This window comes from Oncorhynchus clarkii, chromosome 11, assembly GCF_045791955.1.
Source record: "Oncorhynchus clarkii lewisi isolate Uvic-CL-2024 chromosome 11, UVic_Ocla_1.0, whole genome shotgun sequence".
Classification (NCBI taxonomy): Eukaryota; Metazoa; Chordata; class Actinopteri; order Salmoniformes; family Salmonidae; genus Oncorhynchus; species Oncorhynchus clarkii.
In genome coordinates, this window is record NC_092157.1 from 23,845,466 (window position 1) to 23,870,472 (window position 25,007).

Genomic DNA, 25,007 nt, shown 5'->3' on the forward strand with positions numbered 1-25,007 from the left:
CATCCTGTTTGTGTTGCATTTGTTTCCTGCAAAGCTGAAGACATTTGTTTAGTCTCTGAGTCATTCAATTATAAGAACCCAGCATTCAAAATGCAACACAAGCAATTGACAAAAGGAGAGATCCATCCTATTCTCATCCATAGGGATCAGGCGTTCGGGGGGGGGGGGGGGGGGGGGGGGGGGTCGACATGGGAGCGTAAGGTGTTTTTAAAGAGGAACCAGAGAGCAATCTCCGTTCCTGTCACCTGTGTTCTGACCACCCCAGAGGGCAGGGGACACGGGCGGACCTGGACATCTGACCCACAGATTTAAAATGGAGGCTTGAACAAGGCCCTTCTATCACCAAGGGTCCAGAGTGATGAACTACACCCACACCTCCATGAGACAGCAACAATACATCCCTTCAATTCCTCCCTCACTCTGTCCATACCTTCCAATACCTCCTTCTCACTCTCTCGCTCTCTCTCTCTCTCTCTCTATCCCTGCACGAGTGTCCAGCCTTCACCTAGGTTTACCCATTCGACTCATCCCCCCCTTCAACTCTCCACCCCTTCACCTCTCCACCTCTTCTCTGATCCATCCATCCCTCCACCCAGGCCACCACCTCCTCAACCCCTCCTTAAAGACATTGCGGAGATGCAATCATTTCCAAACTCCTTGTGAGTGATCCCCCAGCCCGAACGTATGCGTGTTAGGGTGTTAGGGTATTCAGGCCCACGAGTGGCAGATGACTGATAGCGCTGTGTCTGCGAGGGGAAACTGAATGATAGCTGTTGGACCACATGGTAACAGAACAGAGGGTGTGTATTTAGACAGAGCTGGGGAGAGGAAGGAGAGAGCAGCAGCCAAACCTACCCTGTCCTGCAGCTCAGATCCTACCAAGTCAGCACAAGCAAGATTATTAGACTTATCTAACATTATCATACCTTGTATCATACCTTTCTAAGGCTGATAAGTCATTATTTTGTAGAATCACTTTATGCAACGTACATTAAATCTGACCTAATTAACACATTATAAATGCATTAATAGAACACCATAATATTTGCACGGTAGGTAGTCTAGTGGTTAGAGTGTTGGGCCAGTAACCAAAAGGCTGCTGGTTGGAATACCTGATCTGACAAGGTAAAAAAAATCTGCCGATGTGCCTTTGAGCAAGGCACTTAACCCTAATTTGCTCCAGGGATGTCGTACTACTGTGGCCGACCCTGTAAAACACATTTCACTGCACCCATCTGGTGTATGTGACAATAAATAATATTTGTTGTTAGTCGGTATAAGTGATCCAGTATATCTGAGTAAGTTGGGGGAAAAAATGACTATGAGTACTCTGAGTAGTCTTTTGCCAACTCACACCTGGCCCTGGCCATTGTAGCAAACCATTTCCTTCCAGTTGAAGTGATTCGGAAGAACCTCCTGTGTGCAATCAGGTCCGCCCACACAAACAAACCACAACAGACTGTTTACAGGACAATAATCATACTCACATATTGGTAATTAGGTGTCAACGGCACCCTCAAGTCTAACAACCCTCTGGAAGGTATTGATCCCTAAGCTGTGGTAAACAACACAGAGTTAAATGGAAGACACAACCACCAGTAGTCATAATAGCTTTAATCCGCCTTAAAATTTGGGCTGGACAGTTATCAACCAGACGGAAGGGGGCGGGAGGGGGGGGGGGTTCTGACAGCGCTATTGCCGATGACGACTGACAGGCGAAGGTTTTGGAGCACTGGTTGTGGTGTTGGGGAGGAGTGACGCATTGTCTCCTGGGTAATGCTGGCCTACGGTAATGAGTCCTCAACGTGGCTGTCTCCCAGGCTCCCGGCTTGTCTGGAGGAGGAAAGTTTACTACAATTTATGTGATCACAGAAGCTGATAAGCCCAGGGGCCGTATGTATCAAACATCTCAAAGAACTGTAGAAGTGCTGATTTAGGATCAGTTTTTTCCTTTGAGATCAAAATTAATAAGATTACATGGACAGAAAGAACCTGATCCTAGATCAGCCCTCCTAATCTGAGATGCTTGATACATACGACCCCAGCCCAGCTTTGCAAGGTGGCTGTGGGATTGTTGTTTTTGAAGTTGTGCTGTTGGGTCCACTACAGCACCCACAGAGTAAGGCCCCCATTTGGGTTTCTCCCAAAGAATAGACACGCACACATATGCACATGCGCACACACCCCTCCCCTGCCACACCCCCTCCAATAGGGTTTTTCAAATCTCCGACTCGGCCCAGCCCTCCTCCATTTAATAAGGAATTACAATTATTTGTCATTCTAATCTGTCTAGTCAGACAGAAGGAGACGTAAAGACGACGGTAAGGCCATGTTGGACAACAGGGCGTGTGTATGATTCATCACTCTGTCCTCCGGCCCCAGATTAATATTTGAATGTAATTATTACTTCCCTAGCCATTAGCGTACTGGCTAAATGAAATCATGTGAAAGAGGTATTTCATTAAAGTTACCACAGATGGGGAAAGGAGAAATCACTGGAGAGGCGATCCCAGTCCTAGATGACCGATGGGACCCTACAGACAGACATGGAACACTCAGGGTTCTGGAATGCTGTTCTGCATTTTAATGTGGAACTGGTATGATCGTTGCAGTGTAGCCATGGCTATAAAACATTCAGAAGGACATCCCTTTATTATTTAGGCCACAATAAGCAAGACATAAATCAATGACTAGATCGAAATGTTTGGATTGAATTGGATTTTATACAAACACTTCTAATGCGGAAATATTGAGTCATTGAAAGGGGTCAGCGGCTTTATAAATAGGCTGAATGAAATACAATGTACAAGGTGAACAGGTGTTGAGAGCCACAAAAAATGCATTATAGTTGAAATATTAGAAGACCAATGTAACTTATTTTAAATAAACTTGATTCATAAACATTTTCTAAGGAATGTATTACTTTATTTTTCTTCTTTAAAAGGACAACAAATTGTATTTAAAACTGTTAGCCTTTCAGACAGACTGTTACTGTACCTATCATACATACGGTAGATCTTTTTTTGAACAGAGCTGCAGTTCAATCAATTACAAAGCTGACACCCCCACCACTGTTTAGGTGTGTGTGTGTGTGTGTGTGTGTGTGTGTGTGTGTGTGACAACCACACTCAGTGGAAGAAAGCCAAGTGGGGTGTCAGGTATGTTTGTTTCCCACTGTGTTAAAGACACACACACCACGCTGCATGGCTCTATACTCACATATCATTTGCACTGCTGCTATAAGGGCGTCAAAAGAAGGAAGACATTTTGTAAATGAGAGGTTTGGGGAGGATCATACCATACAATAGATCCATACCAACTCAGATGGATCTCATGGGGCGTTAACACACACACATGTACAGACACACACACAGAAGCCGTCACAGTATGAATGTGGTGATCTGAGGCAGGGTGATCCTTAATGCTAGTGACTGGGTCACATGGTCATATGTAACGGAACCCTCCCGCTCTAGAACCATACTAGCTCCATTCTCCACTCCTCCACTGAGCTAATGTTCTGTCACAGCTAATGAGAGTGGTGGAACCAGAGTGATGGATCCGCTCTGGCATCTCCTCACAGAGAACTAGCATACACTCAGTGTAGTGGAGATAGAGATCTCTGCTCCTTAGACTCCTATAGGGAGGTGTTGTGTGTCAATGTGTATAATACAGGGAGACACATTCGCTAATTACTATTAGCTTGTGTCATGTTAGGTCCTTTCTTACTTTGAGCCAACGGTTTGTGAAAGAAAGCTACTTCTCTTCATATACTGTAAAACATTATGCATCAACTATCTTTAATTGTGAATTACACCAAAACAAATCCTAACAGTTTAACCATTAAGGCAAGGTAGTATGTGGGTTACAGTCCACAACAATAACACTGCCTTGTATAAAGCGAGCAGACACTTTTTACAAGGTTGGTTCCCTTCCGGCTAGAGGGGACAGCCTGTTTTGTCCTTGAGATCCTGGACCCAGCGTGGCTCTCATACTCTCAATGGTGATTTATAGATGGTATTGTTGTGCTTCTCAATATTGTTCAATACACAGCCTGTGATTACCTCGTCCCCCTGCCACTCTGGACCTTGTCATGGCTTCCTTCCAAATGGCACCCTATTCCCTATGTAGTGCACTACTTTTGATCGGGGCCCATAGGGTTCTCGTCAAAATGTGTGCACTATATAGGGAATAGGGTGCCATTTCGGACATAGCACCAGGCAGACATCTCAGACAGGGACTATAAGGCCCCTGATGGCCCTGGGGCCCCTTGTCAAAATCATTGTTTTGGGCAGGATTTTGATAGCCTGGAATTCAAACTGATATGTTCTGTTTTAATGGTGAAATTGAGCATATCAGTTTAGATTCCAGGCTATGAGTTTTTGGGGTCATTTCAGTTTTAATAAGAGGGAATTCAACACTGTTTGTGTTATGTGGGCAGGAAAATGGAATGCACTGTCATGGGCCTGTCCTGTCTAACCATGTAAAGCACCCGTTGAAAGGGCACATACAACAACGTACGCACGAAGACATGCACACAGCGTAGGATCATATGCACTCCAAAATACTGATGCCACAGGGAAGAAGTCGTAATACATCCTGTTCCCAAAAAAACATAGTGAACGAGAGTTTGGCCATACTTTCAAATGATCTGTAACTTGACACACCTAAAACAAAAACCATTTGCATGTGTTACAACATACACATGAAATAAACAGCTGTTAAATTGGACTGGATGGAATATGAAGTGGAACAGCGTTCATCCACATTTGGATGGAGGACAGGACGATGCTAACTGTCAGATGGACATAAAACTGTCAATTAAAAATGATCTCTCAGAGCCTATTCATTTTGAAGTCAGTTCCACGACCACTATCCCAATTTAAGCCCTGATATTACCGTAGTGTCCGTGTTAGCTGAAGAGCTGTTTCAATTCAATCATTATATTGGATAACACAGTCACAGAAAATAATAGTCTACTTACTATCAGAATTAAACAATTTGTTGATCTCTTTGAGTACACATCATTCGGTTATATTACACTTCTTCAGAAAGCAGGGAAATCTATGCCCTTAAGCTGTGAAGCGTGGTGGTTCGTATGTGCTGGAAAAATGAAGAATCAAAGCAATAGTCATTATGCAATGCCTGCTCTCTTCCTAGTCCACTTTCTCTATCCATAGTGAAATGCATACAACTTTTCTTTGAAATATTGGAATTGCTGTGGTTTAATGATAATAAAAAGCCCATTTGTGCAGATAACCGTAACAAGACAAAGGAGCTTGCAGACACTGCCACCTATTGGCAAGAGAGGAAAGCTATATGGCTAAACTAAAGCATAGCATCTAACTCCCAAATGGCACCCTCTACCTATAAAGTGCACCCCGTGGGCCTATGTCAAAACTAGTGCACTATATAGGGAATACGTTGACATTTGGGATGCAGCCATAGACATTGATGTCCGTGGCAAAGTGTCTTCTAGCAGTGATCTGAAAAGCCTTCGCTGTGATGGATGGCAAAGCCCAGCTGACCATATTGCTGTGCTAATAAAAACCTGCCCTGCAATTCACATAGCTCACTGTGTTTTGTTTTTTTTACCCCGGCACCATTGCTTTTAAGAGGAAAACTGGTTTAGGTGTCAAAAAGAACGATGCCCCTCAGACCGCGACTCACCTCAAGAGGTATAGAATGAAAGGAGAACTATATTTACAACTACGTTTTCTCCCGGCTTGAGACAGCAGGAAAGACCTTACAGATGAAAGTTTTACCTCACTACTCCTTACTTGAACCTTTTGACTTCATTGCTTCATTACAAGATGGGCAGTTACCGTACAATAACAATCATTTTAAAATCGATAAGTAGAAAAATAACAAGGATAAAAAGATACAGCATAAGAATTCACGGATCAAATAAAAAAGAAGACCTTTAAAGAAAACAAAAGCAGCGCGTGTATAAAATGCGGCGCTGCCAACACTGTCAGACGATGAGGGACGATCTGACGGTGAGCAAGCTGTTGCCATGCAATATGAACCATGGGCCTTCATGGTGTCAGTATACAGTGCAGTCAGCAGAGGACCGCTGGGTACACAGGAAGTCACTCGTTATCTCTTTGTATCCAGGGGCGTCTGTAAGGCCACTTCCTGTTTTAATTTACAAGGAGAACAATTAGTGACAACATTTTATAATTCATGTGCAGATGATCCAATATATGTATTGGAGTTAACCATCTCACCTTCCATGAGATTATAGAGGTTGCAGTAGTTTGTGCCGTGATCTCTAATGGCATACCAGCTCTCTGAGACAGACATGGCCTGCAGAGAAAGAACGATTCTGGTTAGAAGAAGTGTTTAAGACCTGAGACATGTTACAGTAGTGTTAGCTGCAGATAACCCACAAAAAGAGATGTGATCCTTAAATAAGCCTACACATTATATTATTGTCCTTATATGTCATATGGATGTATAGAAATGACAACAGGATCCGAGAATATCCCTCCTACCGAGACGTGACAGTGGGTGAAGAACTCAAAGGAGACCAGACGGAACGTCAAGTCATCGACAGTCTTCTTAAATGGTGTGGTGTGTTTGGCTGCTATGAAGTGGATAGAGGCTGCCTGGAGCTGGGGAGCAGAGAGAAAGAGATAAAGAGAAAGAGATCAAGAGAGAGAGAGTAGACGTGTCATAGTCTGTAGTCGGAAATATGCAACACACATAGGGTTGTAAAACTACCAGTATTTTACCAAAGTTACTGGAATTCTCTCTACTTTTGGTCATTAACAGGTCATCTATGGCAATCTATGGTAACTTTGGCAATTTATACTTAAATAACTGAAAATATATATTCATATAAAATAGGAATTCAAGAGAAAACAGCTACATTTATTTTAAAAAGCATCTAAACAACAATGACAATTTCAAATTAACTGCAACTTTTCCAACAACTTACTTTTTTGACAACTGCCACCAGTTTGGCACCAAAACATTTACCACAATCACATATTGACAGAGTAAATAAAGTTGAGTAAAAATATAAAGGATAATTCATGGTGAAACCCTCACATTAAACACCAACGGTATTCACTAAGTTGATTGATTATATTTAGGTCACAGGTGGTTGGTGGCACCTTAATTGGGGAGAATGGGCTCGTGGTAATGACGGGAGCGGAATGGTATCAAATACATCAAACACATGGTTTCAAGTTGATGATGCCATTCCATTTGCTCCATTCTGGACATTATTTTGAGCCGTTCTCCCCTCAGCAGCCTCCACTGATTTAGGATGATGTTTTACAGCTTTGTTACAATGTTTTAGATTCAAATAATCTCAATTTATGATTTTATATATTTTACATGTTTTGGAAATTCCATAAAAGGCTTGAACGTTTCAACTTTGAAAGTTACCAGTAATATACTCTTCTTTTGCAACCCTAAACACACACAAGTAATTATACGATATACAAAAAACACACACACCATACCTTGTAGAGGCACCTCTGTCCCCCCATCACACAGCTGGACATGGTCCTCCACTGCTTGATCTGAGTGACCAGACCTTCATAGACCTGTCTACAGGGGATCCCAAAATACCTGTAGTAGGACCCAGAACATAGACACACATCGATGAAGGGGCTTAATACTTAGTCTCGTCGGGCCATCAGCTTGTCTAGTTGAGAAGCTTGGGCCCCAGAAGCTACTCATTACTATTGTCCACCATAGTCATTTCAGGTAAAATGGCACTGGCACCATCTTGTGGATACAGAGGGTAGTGTTCAACTGGGCCTAACAGAACTGCTAATTCAATTCACAAGTGGTTGTAATAAATCAGCACTTTGTAAAGATATAGATTTTTATTTGGAGCCATTTTGCACAGAGAGCTATAATAAATGATTAGTCATCATGAGGGGCATGTCCGTGAGATCATATGTTTGTATTTATTTTATTTAACTAGGCAAGTCAGTTATGAACAAATTCTTATTTACAATGACAGCCTACCCCGGGCAAACCCAGACGACGCTGAGCCAACTGTGCGCCGCCCTATGGGACTCCCAATCACGGCCGGTTGTGATACAGCCTGGAATCGAACCAGGGTCTGTAATGACACCTCTAGCAGTGCCTTAGACCGCTGTGCCACTCGGGTATGGGTCAGACCATAAAACAGCAAGAGTGAACAACAGCAACAATTTGTTTTACAAACATCCAGCACCGCAATAAAAACAGCATGCACCATCTGGTCAAAACATAGACATATAGTAATAGCATAGTAATGGTCAAACAGTAGCTTACCATTCTACTTTGCATTGTGCATGGAGAGGTCCCGCGGATGTGATCTTGAGATTTGAGGTCCCAAAAACTAGAGCCACCACAAGGATCCACCCTGCCAAATGCATCTTGTGAAAAGTCATATTTTTTGAAGCAGTATCCAAGTAACACATTCACAACACCAACAACGAAGTTCTGAGGCTTGTTTTGGGAGACGGATAGAAAATCACAGGATGGTCATGTGCGCTTAGAGGAAAGGAAACAGCCTAAACTCAATTAACTTTAGAAAAAAGATCCATCTTTCTACAGAGCAGAGACAGAGCTACAGAGGACAAGACTAGAGAAACATCTATGGGTCGTTGAAATGAAAGCATCTACTGTGAACTTGTAAACTGCTTCATCAATGAACATACATTACAGCCATACATTCCAGGCAAGTGCATGTTCAGGGTTCAATAATGAATTGGAGGCTCTCCAAAAAGGAGAGAGAAAAGTTATTCAAGTTGTTGTAAGAGGATAAATAGGACATTCAAGATACAGTGTGGTTGTTGAAAGCTTTTTTGGTGCAAATAAAATCTATTTTCTATATTGGTTAACTCAGTCTTTAGAATATAATAATATTATATAATTGTATATATATATATATATATATATAATATAATATACTTTTATTCCTAGAGGTGTCTGTATGTCTTCTAGAAGGAACTAAATATTACAGAAATTGTAAACGCACCATTCAAAATGTGTGGCTGTGAATTGTATCCTAGACCCGCCACGAAATGTCCTATTCACTCCGCCTCACGGGCGTACTTACCTATCCTTGCCCAGAGGAGTGTAATATATCACGCCCCTTCCAAATCCAACTTCCAATCCGTGGACAGAATTTGCCAGACCCCCTCCTTGCCGCGGTCCTTTCACTATAGAACGCTCAGTGCCCCACGTCCGCATTTTGAAGACACGTAGGTTGTGGAGCTTTTAAATAGATGTAGCCCGAGCCGCGAGCTCGTCGAGGACTGGACACTTCTCTTCATAATGTAAATTATCCCCGTGTCCTCCACGCAGCTTCCGTTTTCCCCCACAACTTTCATCCCTTTGGACCCGTCCATCGGCAGGATAAATATTTGTAGATGACCTAAACTTCCAGTAAGTCACTGACATAACACACATACAGTAGGTTGACAGATTGTCCACATTTATGCCATTGTTTGCTTTTACTAATGCCATTTGCGCATATGTTATCTGGTAAGGATTTTATAGGCACTTTTTTTTAAAGTTACGAAATCTTCAAGTAAACCAATAAAACATTTTATACAGGTATGACATTTCCATATTGGCTTTCTACTTTAGTAGGCTACACTGCACTAGACTAGGCTACAAATGTAATACTGTTTTTCTTCCTAATCTATTTCTGTCACAATTATGTTATTGTGTTGCCTTTTGCCAGTCGTTTTTTTTCCTCGGGTATTAATGGTTTTGGTTTAATGCCGTGGGAATGAAAGTCATGTGGATTCTGCTCTCAGATCTCGAGTTCTTCACATTCCATCTTGTGAATTAAACCCAGGAGAGTCTGATTGGAACGGGCTAATTATTCACAGATTTCAGGTCCGTCACTCGGTCGCGTCGTTACATTATTATGAACGTTCTCCAAGCTGCCCTCTATCGGTGGTGCTATAGTGGTGGCCTAAAGAGGTTACAAACCCAGTCAGTCATTCTGGGTGAAGGTAACTACTGTTTTGTCTAAATTACTCTATAATTCCTGGAAATACGATGATATTTCAACATTAGTCAAATATTTAGTAGGAAACCACTTCGTCAGCATTATCATGTCGTCAAATTGACTTGAGACAGATGGCAACGTTGCCATTAGCTAGCAAAGTTTGTCAATACTGCATATACAGTAAATTTGGTGACATCAAAATGATGACAGAAGGTTTTTCAACAAATTATTTGCCTCCATGTGAATGCCATTGTATTTCCAAGCAACTGTAAAGATTGCAGTCAAGAGTGCAGTATAACTGAAGTCACTGCAGTATGATGCAAATACTGCATCCAAAATAAAAAATTTTTACTGCAGTGTAAACTGCAGTTAGAGTGCAGTATAGCTTCAGTTCAACTGCAGTACATTGCAGTTGTTCTGCCATTACTGCATCCAAAATACCACAGCCGACTGCAATTACGGAACTTTTACTGCAGTTTCAAAACGGCAATATTTTTTTGTAAGCGCACTCATTGACGATGCATTGAGTAGAATGCTCATCAATCGGTTCAAAACAATAATGTGACAACATACAACCCATGATATTCACGATAGTTGCGTCTATTATAGGCATTGGTTGAAGCTCGGTGTTAAATTGAAATATCCGTATCATATCTAAGCCAATATGACACCAGTCTCGATGAAAATGTGCAAAGCAACTTGATTGGAGGTCCACAACACACTCCACGCCCATCGTCATCAGCCGTCCGTCATTTACCGAGAACCACATACCAGATTTGTAATAGGGTCTTTAGCAATTAAGTTTTAAGAGTATTTCTTGCGCCTACCTAGCTCAAATTCTAGAGGTCAGATTAAAACTAGACTATAGCGTCCATAAAGTGACCATGCGATTTAAAATAAATAATAACCGGATTGACAAAATCAGCTGCTTGCCCCATGCTGCCAGTCATAAGAAGTGTTTGCGAACAAACCTAGGCTACTGTGTGTGTGTGTGTGTATATATATATATATATATATATATATATATATATATATAACTACATATAATCGGAGCACAAATAAACTAGCGAACGTCCTTGGCTGCAATGATATCCAATGAACTTTAGCTAGCTAAGTAACCTTAGCCAGCGTAGATTTGTAACGTTAGTTAACGTGTATGGCCAGTTCATGCGCCACAATATATTATACTTTCTTACACAAAACATAACTAATGTTAACTAACTAGTTAAGTTTAAAACCAGCAAATTTTGGGAAACTGCCACGCTGATGATCACGTTCATTTGCATTGCACAGGCCAAACTACAGTAACGTTAAGACGAGGTAGCCAGATTTCAGACGGGACAAACACTGCAGTTTGCTATGCTATATTTCCTTGACTAAGAACATCCAAGACCACAACACAAACCGTAGCCAAGAAAACAAATTGCTTTGTTAATACGAAACAGTAAATTAGATATGTTGAACTGCATATAGTAAATAGTTGAACCCAAAACTAAACTTGTGTTTACACTTGTTACACATTATTTTGACAGAGGTAATGCACTGTCCATTGATCAGCAAAGCAATTGATAAAACAGGACCATGTTTGAAACATGTTCCTGTTTTATCAATTGCTGTGCTGATCAATGAGCTTATGTCAATATTACACAGATAAGTTAACAGTTTCAGAAATGCAAACAGGCTCTATCAATCTGAGCTACTGTGTCCAACACACCACCACCTGTGTTTATGTTGGGTGCCTACTGACCAAAAAAATGATTTTTTTTTGGATAAAATAAAGGTTTAAGGAAATTTATTTTATTTTTTATTTCACGTTTATTTAACCAGGTAGGCAAGTTGAGAACAAGTTCTCATTTACAATTGCGACCTGGCCAAGATAAAGCAAAGCAGTTCGACACATACAACGACACAGAGTTACACATGGAGTAAAACAAACATACAGTCAATAATACAGTATAAACAAGTCTATATACGATGTGAGCAAATGAGGTGAGATAAGGGAGGTAAAGACAAAAAGGCCATGGTGGCAAAGTAAATACAATATAGCAAGTAAAACACTGGAATGGTAGATTTGCAATGGGAGAATGTGCAAAGTAGAAATAAAAATAATGGGGTGCAAAGGAGCAAAATAAATAAATAAATAAAATACAGTAGGGAAAGAGGTAGTTGTTTGGGCTAAATTATAGGTGGGCTATGTACAGGTGCAGTAATCTGTGAGCTGCTCTGACAGTTGGTGCTTAAAGCTAGTGAGGGAGATAAGTGTTTCCAGTTTCAGAGATTTTTGTAGTTCGTTCCAGTCATTGGCAGCAGAGAACTGGAAGGAGAGGCGGCCAAAGAAAGAATTGGTTTTGGGGGTGACTAGAGAGATATACCTGCTGGAGCGTGTGCTACAGGTGGGAGATGCAATGGTGACCAGCGAGCTGAGATAAGGGGGGACTTTACCTAGCAGGGTCTTGTAGATGACATGGAGCCAGTGGGTTTGGCAACGAGTATGAAGCGAGGGCCAGCCAACGAGAGCGTACAGGTCGCAATGGTGGGTAGTATATGGGGCTTTGGTGACAAAACGGATTGCACTGTGATAGACTGCATCCAATTTGTTGAGTAGGGTATTGGAGGCTATTTTGTAAATGACATCGCCAAAGTCGAGGATTGGTAGGATGGTCAGTTTTACAAGGGTATGTTTGGCAGCATGAGTGAAGGATGCTTTGTTGCGAAATAGGAAGCCAATTCTAGATTTAACTTTGGATTGGAGATGTTTGATATGGGTCTGGAAGGAGAGTTTACAGTCTAACCAGACACCTAAGTATTTGTAGTTGTCCACGTATTCTAAGTGAGAGCCGTCCAGAGTAGTAATGTTGGACAGGCGGGTAGGTACAGGTAGCGATCGGTTGAAGAGCATGCATTTAGTTTTACTTGTATTTAAGAGCAATTGGAGGCCATGGAAGGAGAGTTGTATGGCATTGAAGCTTGCCTGGAGGGTTGTTAGCACAGTGTCCAAAGGAGGGCCAGAAGTATACAGAATGGTGTCGTCTGCGTAGAGGTGGATCAGAGACTCACCAGCAGCAAGAGCGACCTCATTGATGTATACAGAGAAGAGAGTCGGTCCAAGAATTGAACCCTGTGGCACCCCCATAGAGACTGCCAGAGGTCCGGACAGCAGACCCTCCGATTTGACACACTGAACTCTATCAGAGAAGTAGTTGGTGAACCAGGCGAGGCAATCATTTGAGAAACCAAGGCTGTCGAGTCTGCCGATGAGGATGTGGTGATTGACAGAGTCGAAAGCCTTGGCCAGATCAATGAATACGGCTGCACAGTAATGTTTCTTATCGATGGCGGTTAAGATATCATTTAGGACCTTGAGCGTGGCTGAGGTGCACCCATGCGGTACAACTCACACTATTGTGGAAGCACCTCTAAGAGTATGAATTAAGCTGTTTGAGTAGGTTTGAATCATAAGCAACCTGCCTACCAATAGTTTGAAGTACAGTACCAACATAGCTACTTTTGTAGGTCAAAGCTATGTGCTGGAAAACCTTGGTAGAGCATTGTGGTGCACGTGTAAATTTCCTGACTTTTTTGGCTTCAGACCTATGCCTCTTCTCTCTTATTCCCACTCACTTGTTTTCAATAATGTTCTATTGGTCAGTAAGACCACATAGTCAACTCTATAGGTGTACTAGCCAAACTATGCACTACAATTAAGAGGAACTACCAAGGGTGTTTCCAGACATGTAATCCCAGGATGTTGAAATGCCTTAATCTATGGTGATGTCTCTGTTCCTGTCTGCCCAGTCTCTGAAATGATGGAGGAAAGACACGCGGATTCACAGAACACTGTGGTGGAGGACCAAGACACATGGCATGAGCTAGCTATAATGGACCCAGTGGACAAACCACACCTGGTACACAAGGTAAAACACACCCATTGCCCATGTCAGTGAATCAGGCTAAACTCTGGTGAGTAGGAAAAGCATTTCCCGAGGGGAAATATGCCGTGTGAATAGGGGCACTTGTTTAATTAAAAGTTGTCCTGCTTACCCTGTTGCTGTTATTAGTCATTTCAACTGGTTGTGACTCAGACAGAATGGGAACCGTTTGTTTGCATTTAAGCTACCACCACAGAAAACCAACTATATAGTCAGTTAGTTGTATGTCTGCCATACATTGCTGTTGTATTACTGTGCTTTAGAAGAGGAAGCTTATAGACACATTTCCCAGCCCATTTCCCAGAATCAGAAAGCTCTTTGTTTCCCTAGCAGTGGATACGATCACATGCAACTTCAAATGCAGCTCATGACAGTTAAAAAATACGTAATCAAACGGTTATTGTCTACAATATTGCAGATGTCATCAGAGGATTGATTACATAGCAAGCCAGCGAAGCAAGGTAAAATATCACAAATAGAGCTAGATAAAGCCAGAAGAATAAAATACATGTTGAACATAGCTTTGGTTGTTTTCATGGTCATCACTCACTGTTAAGCTTGTCAAGGTTCCGACTTTAGCGTTAGCTATAGTTCTACAGAGATTTCTGGTCGGGGAATGCGTGCATATCACTCGAACGTGACGTTGCCTCTCCTCTCCTCCCGAAGGACTCAGAGGACCAGGAGGCTCTGTTGTTGAACGGGGCTAAACATCCTGAACATCGCCCTCTGTTGGTCTCCTTCGCCCTGGAGGAGTTTGAGTTTCCCTCCAGTGTCTGTTTAGAAGAGATGCCCCTCTTCCCCCAGTGGCACCTACCCCTCAAACTGATGGCCATCTTGATGGCGCTGACCTTCCTGTACACTTTTACAAGGGATGTGCTGCAGCCCTTTGTGTCTCAGAGCAGGAGTGACTTCTATAAGATCCCTATACTGGTGATGAATAAGACCCTGCCATGGACGGCCATATCTCTGCTTGCTCTGGTCTATCTGCCTGGGTTACTGGCTGCCCTGCTACAGCTGCACAGAGGTAGGCTACACACGCATACACATACTGTATGTATGGAGGCAGGGACAAACACACACATACACTCGCAGGCATGGGCACACACACAAACATGCAGGCAAGCACATAAGTATGCTCAAAGTCCTAAACTTCAATTTGCCCATTGCTATGTGCTACACATGGTGTTTTTCCTTTGAGACTTAAGGCGTCTGCATGCTTCCCAGCCGAAACAGTTCGGAAGAGTTTGTGCATGTATTATGATGACATTTTGTGACGTTTTTGTTCGATTTGGGCTTATGTTGGCTGTTCTGGCACACAACCTGTTTTCTGGAGGCAAGCCGAAGTCTATGCCCCTTACTTAGTAAAATTTGTTGTGAAATAGTGCACCAAACATCTTAGTTAGATTTAAAATTACCCGACTAACATCTCCTCTGCAAAAACGTCAATATTAATGACAGATTTTTTGAGTTATCTTAGATTCCTTCTCAGTCTTTTGAGGAATAATCTGGCTACGGCGTCTCAAAATGGACAAACTATTGCTGCTTTTTTCTCGTTTTTTCAAGCGAAGGTCTTTTTAAAGGAGTATGCGAGCATACTCGTTCAGTTCGGCTAGCCGCCAACCAAAGCCTGCTGATACCCCCCCCCCCCCCCCCCCCCCCCCACACAACTGGGCTGCCAGTGTTTTATGTTAATGTTACCTCTAGTGTTATTATATCAGGAGTGTGCCATTAAAGACCTATGGCAAGCAGAATCAACAACCTCTGCATCATTCAAGACTGTTGCTTTGTGAGAAGGTGTTAAAGTTCACACTTGGCAATTGTTATGTAAATGACATATGAACAGTTCGAATCAAAGTTTATTCGTGGTGAACACATTTTGAAGATGGTATCACAGGTGCAGCAAAGTACTTTTGTTTCTAGCTCCAACAGTATAGTAATTACTAGACAAAAAAACAAAGTCAAACACAATACACAAATAATATTAAAATCCAAACAAGCGTTTACATTTTCTAGACACTTTTATCAAGAGCAACATGCAGTAATGAGTGGACACATATTAATATTTTGTTTGTACTGCTCCCCCACGGGAATTGAACTCACAACCCTGGCATTGCAATTGCCATGCCCTACCAGCTGAGCCACACGAGATGTCACAGAAGTTAGAGCAGGTCAGCCAGAGCCATGAGACACAGGTGCTGGCCTGCATAGATGGAAACTGAACATTTGGAAAGGGAATTGTCAATGGAAATGCTCGATTAGACCTACTACCACAAACAATTGGATTTGAAAGTCATTGGAGTGCAAAGTCATACACGTACTCCCACAAATACACACGGACATGAAATCAGTGCAGTGAGACACACAGTTTGCATAAGCGCAGTCAGAGTGGATTTATTTACTTATTTAAGTTTAGAGAATAAATGAAATCCTATTTATAGTTGTTATGAATTAGCCCAAGGTTATCTTTCCCTGCAGGAAGGTCTACTCTTGTCTGCCTGGCAGAAGAACCTCAACATATTGTGTATCATTGGGTCAACACCAACACCCTAGTCAAAAAAATGTTCCCGTTTGACCTTACTACCCCCCCATCCTTGTCTGACCCTTCCCCTCAATCTCCCCTCCCCCTCTTCATCTCTCTCTCTCCCTCTCTCTCTCTGTCCAGTCACTATTCGTAAGGGTAATTGGAGCCTTGCAGTGTATAAATATAGGTTGAGGTTTCCTCAGTGCAATGCAATTATAGGGGGTTGAAAATATGCAGCCAGTCACAATGGAATAAGCTTCATAGATAGGATAACACATGGGATTTTTGGGGGGCATCGGTTTCTCTACAACAAAGGTTGATGGATCATATGAAAAGTACTGAAGTTAGTCTATGTTCGGGTTCCAGTGAGAGCCACACAGCCAGGATGTGGCAAGATAGTGTCAAACCAGAGCTAGGGTGTTGGTTTTGACATGATGACATACATTATCTTGAGGTTCTTCTCCCAGGCAGACGAGATGTAGATCCACCACGTAAAAACAACTTTCCCAGACAACTGTAAGCCTTTTGTAGCCTGACAGTTTGTCAGCCATTTTAAAAATGTGTTAGGAAGCACTACTAATCCCCCCCCCCTCACACTCTCACACACACACACACACACACACACACACACACACACACACACACACACACACACACACACATACACACATCCCTCTGTCAGGTACCAAGTACAGCAGTTTCCCAGGCTGGTTGGAGAGGTGGATGTCTATGAGGAAACAGCTGGGCCTGCTAGCTTTCTTCCTAGCAGCACTCCATGCTATCTACAGCCTCTGTTACCCTATGAGACGCTCCTACAGATACAAGCTGCTCAACTGGGCTTACCAACAGGTAGATGGCTACTGGCTAGACCAGGCTTGTATCAAAAAATTCATTTTTTTTTGTATAACTTCATATGCGTTTTATACTATGATGAACAGATGGCTGCTTATTTCAGCAGTATGGCATATATTCAATCAAACTCAATCAATTAAATGTATTTAATACATTCCTTTTTACATCAACAATTGTCACAAAGTACTTATACAGAAACCCAGCCTAAAACCCCAAAGAGCAAACAGGGCAGATGTAGAATCACAGTGGCTGGGAAAAACTACCTGGAAAGAGAAAGGACAACTGACTAGGTATCCCCCTACTGAATATATTTAACTGAAATGTGTCTTCCGCATTTCACCCAACCGAAAGGCAGGGACCTAAGTAGAAACCTAGAGAGGGACCAGGCTCCGAGGGGTTGGCCAGTCCTCTTCTGGCTGTGCTGGGTGGAGATTATAAGGGTACATGACCATTTAGGCCAGATCGTTCCTCAAGATGTTCAAACATTCATAATGACCAGCAGGGTCAAATAATAATCACAGCGCTTATAGAGGGTGCAACAGGTCAGCACCTCAGGAGTAAATGTCAGTGGGCTTTTCATAGCCAAGCCTTCAGAGGTCAAGAGAGCAGGTGCAATAGAGAAATAGAGAGAGTGGGAAATAGAGAGAGAGAGGGTTGTATATTGCTATAACATTTCATGACAGGGTAAACCAATTCTTACATGACAAATTACGGTGCCAGGTTTCTGTTGGAATTGAGCTGTGGGAGTTTTGGTATGTGCTGTATGCTGGCCAGAATAAACAGAACAACCTGATCGTTGTGTACTTTTCTCAGTGTGGAATCTAATGTGAATATGAAGAACAGCTATTATTGAAAGCCAACTTTATATTGACTGTGTTGCCCATCCCAATGTGCCAGTTCACAATCAGGCATAGTTGTCAGATGTGACTTTGATACAGTGGGGCAAAAAGTATTTAGTCAGCCACCAATTGTGCAAGTTCTCCCACTTAAAAAGATGAGAAAGGCCTGTAATTTTCATCATAGGTACACGTAAAAAAATCCAGAAAATCACATTGTAGGATTTTTAATGAATTTATTTGCAAATTATGGTGGAAAATAAGTATTTGGTCAATAACAAAAGTTTATCTCAATACTTTGTCATTGCCAACAAAGGGTATATAACAGAGGTCAAACGTTTTCTGTAAGTCTTCACAAGGTTTTCACACACTGTTGCTGGTATTTTGGCCCATTCCTCCATGCAGATCTCCTCTTGTGCAGTGATGTTTTGGGGCTGTTGCTGGGCAACACGGACTTTCAACTCCCTCCAAAGATTTTCTATGGGGTTGAGATCTGGAGACTGGCTAGGCCACTCCAGGACCTTGAAATGCTTCTTACGAAGCCGCTTCTTACGAAGCCACTCCTTCGTTGCCCGGGCGGTGTGTTTGGGATCATTGTCATGCTGAAAGACCCAGCCACGTTTCATCTTCAATGCCCTTGCTGATGGAAGGAGGTTTTCACTAAAAATCTCACGATACATGGCCCCATTCATTCTTTCCTTTACACGGATCAGTCGTCCTGGTCCCTTTGCAGAAAAACAGCCCCAAAGCATGATGTTTCCACCCCCATGCTTCACAGTAGGTATGGTGTTCTTTGGATGCAACTCAGCATTCTTTGTCCTCCAAACACGACAAGTTGAGTTTTTACCAAAAAGTTATATTTTGGTTTCATCTGACCATATGACATTCTCCCAATCTTCTTCTGGATCATCCAAATGCCCTCTAGCAAACTTCAGACGGGCCTGGACATGTACTGGCTTAAGCAGGGGGACACGTCTGGCACTGCAGGATTTGAGTCCCTGGCGGCGTAGTGTGTTACTGATGGTAGGCTTTGTTACTTTGGTCCCAGCTCTCTGCAGGTCATTCACTAGGTCCCCCCCGTGTGGTTCTGGGAGTTTTGCTCACCGTTCTTGTGATAATTTTGTCCCCACGGGGTGAGAACTTGCTTGGAGCCCCAAATCGAGGGAGATTATCAGTGGTCTTGTATGTCTTCCATTTCCTAATAATTGCTCCCACAGTTGATTTCGTCAAACCAAGCTGCTTACCTATTGCAGATTCAGTCTTCCCAGCTTGGTGCAGGTCTACATTTTTGTTTCTGGTGTCCTTTGACAGCTCTTTGGTCTTGGCCATAGTGGAGTTTGGAGTGTGAATGTTTGAGGTTGTGGACAGGTGTCTTTTATACTGATAACAAGTCCAAACAGGTGCCATTAATACAGGTAACGAGTGGAGGACAGAGGAGCCTCTTAAAGAAGTTACAGGTCTGTGAGAGCCAGAAATCTTGTTGTTTGTAGGTGACCAAATTCTTATTTTCCACCATAATTTCCAAAGAAATTCATGAAAAATCCTACAATGTGATTTTCTGGAAATTATTTTCTTCTCATTTTGTCTGTCATAGTTGAAGTGTACCTATCATGAAAATTACAGGCCTCTCTCATCTTTTTAAGTGGGAGAACATGCACAATTGGTGGCTCACTAAATACTTTTTTGCCCCACTGTATGTGCATGTGAAATGCTTATTTGACTGAATATATGCCATATTTATCAATTCAAAAGTATTTTATGAGGCCCTTTTTACATCAACAGTTGTCACAAAGTGCTTATACTGATACCCAGCCTAAAATCCTAAAGAGCAAGCAATGCAGATGTAGAAGCATGGTGGCTGGGAAAAACTCCCTAGAAAGGCAGGAACCTAGGAAGAAACCTTAAGAGGAACCAGGCTCTGAGGGGTGGTCAGCTGAGTTCCCTGCCATCCAGGACCTTTATACAGTGTCGGAGGAAGGCCCTAAAAATTGTAATAGATTCAAGCCACCCAAGACATAGACTGTTCTCTCTGCTACCACACGGCAAGAGGTACCAATGCACCGAGTCTGGAACCAACAGGACCCTGAACAGCTTCTACCACCAAGCCATAAAACTTCCAAATAGTTAATGAAATACAGTGCCTTGCAAAATAATTCATACCCCTTGGCGTTTTTCCTATTTTGTTGCATTACAACCTGTCATTTATTTTTATTTGGATTTCATGTATTGGACATACACAAAATAGTCCAAATTGGTGAAGTGAAATGAAAAAAAAATAACTTTTTTCAAATGGAAAATGAGTGCATGCATATGTATTCACCCCCTTTGCTATGAAGCCCCTAAATAAGATCTGGTGCAACCAATTACCTTCAAAAGTCACATAATTAGTTAAACAAAGTCCACCTGTGTGCAATCCAAGTGTCACATGATCGGTCACATGATCTCAGTATATAAACCTGTTCTGAAAGGCCCCAGAGTCTGCAACACCACTGAGAAAGGTGCACCACCAAGCAAGCGGCACGATGAAGACCAAGGAGCTCTCCAAACAGGTCAGGGACAAAGTTGTGGAGAAGTACAGATCAGGGTTGGGTTATAAAAAAATATCAGAAACTTTGAACATCCCATGGAGCACCATTAAATCCATTATGAAAACATGAAAGAATATGGCACCACAACAAACCTGCCAAGAGAGGGCCGCCCACCAAAACGCAAGGATCAGGCAAGGAGGGCATTAATCAGAGAGGCAACAAAGAGACCAAAGATAACCCTGAAGGAGCTCCACATTGGAGATTGGAGTATCTGTCCATAGGACCACTTTAAGCCATAAAATCCACAGAGCTGGGCTTTACGGAAGAATGGCCAGAAAAAAAGCCATAAGCAAACACGTTTGGTGTTAACCAAAAGGCATTTGGGAGACTCCCCAAACATATGGAAGAAGGTACTGGTCAGATGTGACTAAAATGTAGCTTTTTGACCATCAAGGAAAACGCTATGTCTGGCACAAACCCAACACCTCTCATCACCCCGAGAACGCCATCTCCACAGTGAAGCATGGTGGTGGCAGCATCATGCTGTGGGGATGTTTTTCATCGGCAGGGACTGGGAAACTGGTCAGAATTTAAGGAATGATAGATGGCGCTAAATACAGGAAAATTCTTGAGGGACACCTGTTTCAGTTTTCCATAGATTTGAGACTGGTATGGAGGTTCACCTTCCTTCAGGACAATGACCCTAAGCATACTGCTAAAGCAACACTCGAGTGGTTTAAGGGGAAACATTTAAATGTCTTGGAATGACCTAGTAAATCCAATTGAGTATCTGTGGTATTACGTAAAGACTGCTGTACACCAGTGGAACTCATCCAACTTGAAGGAGCTGAAGCAGTTTTGCCTTGAAGAATGGGCAAAAATCCCAGTGGTTGGTGTGCCAAGTTTACAGAGACATACCGCAAGAGACTTGCAGCTGTAATTGCTGCAACAGGTGGCTCTACAAAGTGTTGACTTTGGGGGGTTAATAGTTATGCATGCTCAAGTTCTGTTTTTTGGTCTTATTTCTTGTTTCACAAAAAATATTTCGATTTTCAAAGTGGTAGGCATGTTGTGTAAATCAAATGGTACAACAAGGTTGTAAGGCAACAAAATAGGAAAAATGCCAAGGGGGTGAATACTTTTGCAAGCCACCGTAGCTACCCAGACCATCTGTATTTTGACCCTTTTTGCACTCTTTTAACTCATCATATACGCTGCTGATACTGTTTATTATCTATCCTGTTGCCTAGTCACTTTACCCCTACCTATATTTCTATTATCTACCTCAATAACCTGGTAACCCTGCACATCGACCCGGTACTGGTACACCGTGTATATATCCAAGATTACGGGAATCTTCCAACAATGTTATTTTTTTTATGGGAATTTTTGGGAAAGTTACTGGAATTTTGCAACCTTAGACAATCACAATTATATGAATCAATCAAATGTATTTATAAAGCCTGTCTTAAATCAGCTGATGTCACAAAGTGCTGTACAGAAACCCAGCCTAAAACCCCAAACAGCAAGCAATGCAGGTGAAGAAGCACGGGGGCTAGGAAAACTCAGGAAGAAACCTAGAGGAACCAGGCTATGAGGGGTGGCCAGTCCTCTTCTGGCTGTGCCAGGTGGAGATTATAACAGAACATGGCCAAGATGTTCAATGGTCATAGATGACCAGCAGGGTCAAATAATAATAATCACAGTAGTTGTAGAGGGTGCAACAGGTCAGCACCTCAGGAGTAAATGTCAGTTAGCTTTTCATAGCCGATCATTCAGAGTATCTCTACCGCTCCTGCTGTCTCTAGAGAGTTGAAAACAGCAGGTCTGGGACAGGTAGCACATCTGGTGAACAGGTTAGGGTTCCATAGTCGCAGGCAGAACAGTTGAAACTGGAGCAGCAGCACGGCCAGGTGTACTGGGGACAGCAAGGAGTCATCAGGCCAGGTAGTCCTGAGGCATGGTCCTAGGGCTCAGGTCCTCCGAGAGAGAGAAAGAAAGAAAGGGAGAGAGAATTAGAGAGAGCACACTTAAAAATCACACAGGACACCGGATAAGACAGGAGAAATACTCCAGATATAACAGACTGACCCTAGCCCCCCCGACACAAACTATTGCAGCATAAATACTGCAGGCTGCAGGCACCAGTAAGCCAGTGACTCAGCCCCTGTAATAGGATTTGAGGCAGAGAATCCCAGTGGAGAGAGGGGAACCGGCCAGGCAGAGACAGCAAGGGTGGTTCGTTGCTCCAGTGCCTTTCCGTTCACCTTCACACTCCTGGGACAAACTACACTCAATCATAGGACCTACTGAAGAGATGAGTCTTCAATAAAGACTTAGATTGAGACCAAGTCGACGTCTCTCACATGGATAGGCAAACCATTCCATAAAAATGGAGCTCTATAGGAGAAAGCCCTGCCTCCAGCTGTTTGCTTAGAAATTCTAGGGACATTAAGGAGGCCTGCGTCTTGTGACCGTAGCGTACGTGTAGGTATGTACGGCAGGACCAAATCAAAAAGATGGGTAGGAGCAAGCCCATGTAATGCTTTGTAGGTTAGCAGTAAAACCTTGAAATCAGCCCTAGCCTTAACAGGAAGCCAGTGTAGAGGCTAGATCAAGATTCTAGCAGCCGTGTTTAGCACTAACTGAAGTTTATTTAGTGCTTTATCCGGGTTGCTGGAAAGTAGAGCATTGCAGTAGTCTAACATAGAAGTGACCAAAAGCATGGATACATTTTTCTGCATCATTTTAATTTATAATATGGTAATCTCTCCATCAGGTCCAGCAGAATCAGGAGGACTCATGGGTAGCCGATGACGTGTGGCGTATGGAGATCTATGTCTCCCTGGGTATCATGGGTTTGGGTCTCCTGGCTTTATTAGCCATCTCCTCCCTTCCCTCCATTTCTGATGCCCTCAACTGGAGAGAGTTCACCTGGATGCAGGTTAATCTTTTGACTCTGAAAAATAAGTAATGATCCGTCTGTCTGTATGTCCTTCCATCCACCCGTCTGTCTTTCTATCTATGACTTAAGTGGTCAGGGTTTCCTCTCCAGTATCTATTTATCTCTGTGTCAATGACCCTGAATTTCACTGTCAGTCTGTCTGTTTGGTAGTACCTGTGGAACTGTCTCCTTGTTTACCAATTCTCCTAATGTCTGTCTCTCTGTCCGTCTGTCTTTTCTTAGTAGCTGTTGACAGGCCTCCTTTTTGTTTACCTATCTTCTGGTCCTTCTGTCCTGCAGAGGAGTCTGGGATATGCTGCCCTGGTCCTGTGTACAGCCCATGCTCTGGTCTATGGCTGGAGGAAGTGGGTGGAGCCTAAGCACTACGTGTGGTACACCCCTCCATCCTTTATCCTGGCCTCGCTCCTCCCAGCCACCGTCCTATTGGTCAAGACTGTGCTGCTGCTGCCTTGCCTGGACCGGCGACTGGGGCAGATTCGTCGAGGCTGGGAGAGTCCCCGCCCCCCAAGGGGAAAGGGAGTGACTGAAAAAGACTCACTCTGAAAGATGACGCGTCAACCTGGGATGCAGCAGTGACGATTGATAAATTGTTTCAATTTTGAAATAAGACCTGAAGCTTGGTCTCTGGACCTCAAGGAGAATCGGTGCTGTTTGATGGGCAACATAAAGTGGCCACTGCACAGTTCCACTCTTCTGCTTATTATACAGATATCTGAGGGGACATACTCTGTAGTCTACACACAGTGTGCTTACTGAATTGATGTCCTGAGAACATAGCCTGGTTAAGCAGACTGACCGCTGTGCTCATGTTTTGTTTAATTGAGATATTGCAAGATCAGACTGGTTTCACAAGGCTACTGAGAAAGATCAGTTGAAGGTAAAAGTAAAACGAATGACCATCTTGTGGCATGTTTGCACCCAGTCAGGGAAACATGGAGAAACCAAAGCCTGCTCCTCTTAGACATATATTCTATAAGTAAGTAGTTAGTGCATAGTAATGTTATTTAATGTCAGACTAGACAATGGCTGTAGACAATCCCTGTAGACAATGTAAAATTTAGTGCACTATATAGGAAATAGGGTGCTGTTTAGGAAGAAGCCATTGAGAGCATCATCATAATTCCGATTTAAGTAGGCCCATGATAATTTGTATGAATGATTTTGAAGCTTACTTTGTGCTTGTTTTCAACTGTATTTTCTCTGGCGCTAGAATATCCATCAGAATATGTTGTACAGCAGCAAAAAGTGCTGAAATATCCCAAAATGCAGTTGAAGGTAGAGGAACTACCCTCAGTTTCAGTCTGAAATAAAGATTTGAACATGATGAGAGTTCAACTGCTTGCCCTTTCATGAGTACAGTTCACTTTTGACATTCACAATTGTTTTTGTTGTTTTTAAACACATGA

At 42.7% G+C, this 25,007-nt stretch overlaps 2 protein-coding genes across 3 annotated transcripts; one reads left to right on the forward strand and one right to left on the reverse strand.

Annotated features, from left to right (window-relative positions):
* Nucleotides 1-2,703: 2,703 nt before the first annotated feature.
* Nucleotides 2,704-8,453, reverse strand: LOC139420390 (uncharacterized). The gene is made up of 5 exons (XM_071170438.1): nt 8,278-8,453; nt 7,473-7,581; nt 6,495-6,614; nt 6,228-6,306; nt 2,704-6,135 (listed from the first exon to the last, which is right to left on the reverse strand). The coding sequence occupies exons 1-5, from the start codon at nt 8,424-8,426 to the stop codon at nt 6,044-6,046; spliced, it is 549 nt and encodes a 182-aa protein (XP_071026539.1). The 5' UTR covers nt 8,427-8,453; the 3' UTR covers nt 2,704-6,043.
* Nucleotides 8,454-9,144: 691 nt separating this feature from the next.
* Nucleotides 9,145-24,936, forward strand: LOC139420391 (STEAP family member 1B-like). 2 transcript variants are annotated; one of them, XM_071170440.1, is made up of 6 exons: nt 9,145-9,396; nt 13,766-13,884; nt 14,566-14,923; nt 17,103-17,269; nt 23,416-23,580; nt 23,881-24,936. In XM_071170440.1, the coding sequence occupies exons 2-6, from the start codon at nt 13,774-13,776 to the stop codon at nt 24,142-24,144; spliced, it is 1,065 nt and encodes a 354-aa protein (XP_071026541.1). In that variant the 5' UTR covers nt 9,145-9,396; nt 13,766-13,773; the 3' UTR covers nt 24,145-24,936. The 2 variants fall into 2 exon arrangements, with proteins under 2 accessions (XP_071026541.1, XP_071026540.1); XM_071170439.1 differs by having other exon boundaries at nt 9,396-9,567.
* The last annotated feature ends 71 nt before the right edge of the window (nt 24,937-25,007 follow it).